General features: G+C 32.1%; 1 protein-coding gene across 1 annotated transcript; it reads left to right on the top strand.

Moving 5' to 3' along the window:
* The first annotated feature begins 217 nt into the window (after window positions 1–217).
* LOC145610724 (uncharacterized) lies at window positions 218–2,566 on the top strand. Its single transcript, XM_081666026.1, has 3 exons — window positions 218–505; window positions 605–759; window positions 2,365–2,566. Exons 1-3 carry the CDS (start codon window positions 218–220, stop codon window positions 2,564–2,566), a joined length of 645 nt encoding a protein of 214 aa, XP_081522152.1.
* Window positions 2,567–3,148: the final 582 nt, after the last annotated feature.

Below are 3,148 nucleotides of genomic sequence, written 5' to 3'. Positions count from 1 at the left end.
TGGATATGAAGCTGTTTTGGTTGGAGTTGAAAAATGTTATGCGTAAGATTGTGAGGTCTAATGAACCACATTGAAAGTAAATTTGTACTCGTAACTTGTAAGGATGACATTGATGATAATAGAGAGAAATTGCTAGTCGATTGATAATCGATGAATATTTGTGATGTTTTATATAGGACTACAAACTTCGTCTTTATATATTGCTTTTCATTTTAGTATGGCAACTTATGTTCTTATGGATTTCAGAATGGAAGAAGGAAAATCCAATCTTGATGATGAAATTAGGGGGATCCTGGCAGAATTTATGGTGGGAGTTATCAAGTTTGAAGAGTTAGTGGAAGTTGGCCAAACGTTTCTTGTTAGATTTCAACAGCCAGTTGAGTTTCTTCGACGCCCTTCAATATTTGAATCATCAGAGCTGGTCAAGAGCATTGTTAAAGCAAATGAAACTAAGAGGGTTGGTGCATATGTAGAAGCTAGTTGCATTGATGCTTATGATAGCACAGTGAGTGTTAGTTAGCTGAACACAAGTTTGGGTAACCTTCGGGATTATTCACTTAAAGCCAAAGGCATAGTTGATGAACTTCAAAGTCTTATGGATAAGGCAGGCAATGCTTTGATCATGAACCTAGATGACCAATTAGATATGGATTCCCTGGGTTCAGAACAAGAAGTAATTGCTTCTCGAAAGCTTGATGCTGCTGGTTGTGCCTCCTCTATGGCAGTAATATACAGCATGGTGAAACAAGATTATACAATGTAGGAAAAGATTGTTTCTTCATTGAATCTAAAATCATCCACCAATGAATTGGATAGCTACTGCAAAATGTGGATGCTAAAGCCGTTTATAATTGATGATATTATACATCAAGCTTTAAGACAGGTTAGATGATTTACTAGCTATGGATATTCTTTTTTTTTTTCTTTTTTTTATTACCTATGATGTTTGCTGATCGAACACCTCATTAATTATATGTCATGCTTAAGAAAGCTTATTGGACCAATATAGCCCTTGTAACTGTTGTTATGCCCTTGTTCCGTTTTACTTCGTACATAATTAGAATATGGGTATAGAAGAGTGTATTGTTCATGTTCAGGTCATCTTCCATTTTAGGGTAGCTTGGAGTTGTTACAATGACTCTAGGAGGAATTGACAATCATCATTTTCTATCACCATTACTTAAGATTTGAAGTCATAGCCTTCTACGAGTTCTATCAATTTAATCGGATTAACGTTTTTGGATTTTTGTCTATGTCATCACTAACTTGTAACTCAGCTAAGCTTGGGCAAGATTGAATTGCACTTTGTGGCCAAACAGACTTATAGACAACAAATGATTAAAGAATTACTTGATCATTTCATAAATGAACAAAGAAATGTTTGCTCATTTCACAAATGAGCAAGTAATTCTTTGCTCAATTAAGAAATGAGCAATTAACTTTTTGATTATTTGCTAAATGAGCAAGAAATTACTTGCTCATTTGATAAATGAGATAGAAATTACTTGCTATCATCATTTTCCAATCCCCAGCAATTACATACTACACCTTACCTACTATGCTTGCATGGTAATTGGTCAATTAGGACTAAATTTTGGGGATGCTTGCATATAGTGCTAACCTGTTCTCTAGCATGATTTGGTAATGCTGCTCTATGCATATTTGTGTTTCATTAGTGATAGAAGTGGCTGAAATCATAATTGATCTTTCATCTGTATGAGTGTTGCAGACACAGAACATGTAACATCTTCATAAATGAGTAAAGAAATATTTGCTCATTTATCAAGTGAGCAAATAATTGATTGCTCATTTCACATATGAGCAAAGAAATACTTGTTGATTTAATGAATGATTAAAGAAATGTTTGCTCATTTGACAAATGAGCAACTAACTATTTGCTCATTTGACAAATGAGCAACTAAGTTTTTGCTCATTTGTTAAATTAGCAACTAATTTGCTCATTTGACAAATGAGCAACTAATTATTTGCTCACTTGTTAAATGAGTAAAATATTGATTGCTCATTTCCCAAATGATCAAAAAATTGATTGCTCATTTCCCAAATGATCAAAGAAACGTTTGCTTATTTTACAAATGAGTAACTAATTATTTGCTTATTTGACAAATGAGCAAACTAATGGTTACTCATTTCACAAATGAGCAAAGAAATGATTGTTGATTAAAGAAATGTTTGCTCATTTGACAAATGAGCAACTAATTATTTGCTCATTTTACAAATGAGAAACTAACTATTTGCTCATTTTTTGCTCATTTGTTAAATTAGCAATTAAGTATTGGCTCATTTGACAAATGAGCAACTAACTATTTGCTCATTCTTATTTTAATTTGATGTGTTAATTTTCAGAAAAGCGCATTTTCATGTGTTTATGGTTGGTGAAGGAAGTATTCAAAGTGTCATTTTGTCGAAAGAGATAAAGTATATGGAGTATGTTGTGCTTAATATTCCCTGGAAGTCTTCAGATGATGATCATTTGCATCGTGGAGTTGCAATGATGAGGCATGGGTTTGCAAAAGTGGGATTTAGGTTTGAAGAAAATATAATGTAAGTCTTTCACATTTCATTTTTAAATAATTTTTGTTGTTGTTGTTGGTGTTTTGAATACATTAGCCTACTAGCTCAACGGGTAGAGCATTGTGTAAATGCACAAAAGATGTGGGTTCGAATCCCACGTAGGTTCATTTATTTAATGTACTGTTGAGACACAAGTTTGTATGAGAGTTTAGTTGTAACAAAGTTTATATGATTATAAATCATTTCAAACCAATTTTTTGCTCGTATAATTTAGTGCGAATTTGATTTTTTTTTTTTTTTAATTAATTTTTTTTTTATAGAGATAACCTATGTAGGAATTGAACCTACATCCCCTATGCATTTGCATAGTGCTCTACCAATTGAGCTAATAGGTTTTATCACATGTTTTAAATTATTTTTCTATGTTATAAATTTTTAACCATATGTTGATCATTTGATAAATGAACAAGAATTGTTTGCTCATTTGAAAAAATGAACAAAGAATTGTTGCTCATTTGATAAATGAGCAAAGATTTGTTTGCTCATCTCATAAATGAGCAAAGAATTGTTTGCTCATTTGATAAATGAACAATTTTCGCTCATTTGACAAAATGAA

Source organism: Chenopodium album, chromosome 24 (assembly GCF_948465745.1).
Source record: "Chenopodium album chromosome 24, dcCheAlbu1.1, whole genome shotgun sequence".
Taxonomy (NCBI): Eukaryota; Viridiplantae; Streptophyta; class Magnoliopsida; order Caryophyllales; family Amaranthaceae; genus Chenopodium; species Chenopodium album.
This window is presented reverse-complemented; position numbering and strand designations above follow the sequence as displayed.

Bases quoted from the DNA above. Each gene is read 5' to 3' on its own strand.
- LOC145610724 (XM_081666026.1), top strand. From the start codon at position 218: ATGGCAACTTATGTTCTTATGGATTTCAGAATGGAAGAAGGAAAATCC. The intron at 506-604 runs GTGAGTGTTAGT...CTTATGGATAAG, and splicing joins TTGATGCTTATGATAGCACA to GCAGGCAATGCTTTGATCAT. The intron at 760-2,364 runs GTAGGAAAAGAT...GTTAATTTTCAG, and splicing joins GTGAAACAAGATTATACAAT to AAAAGCGCATTTTCATGTGT.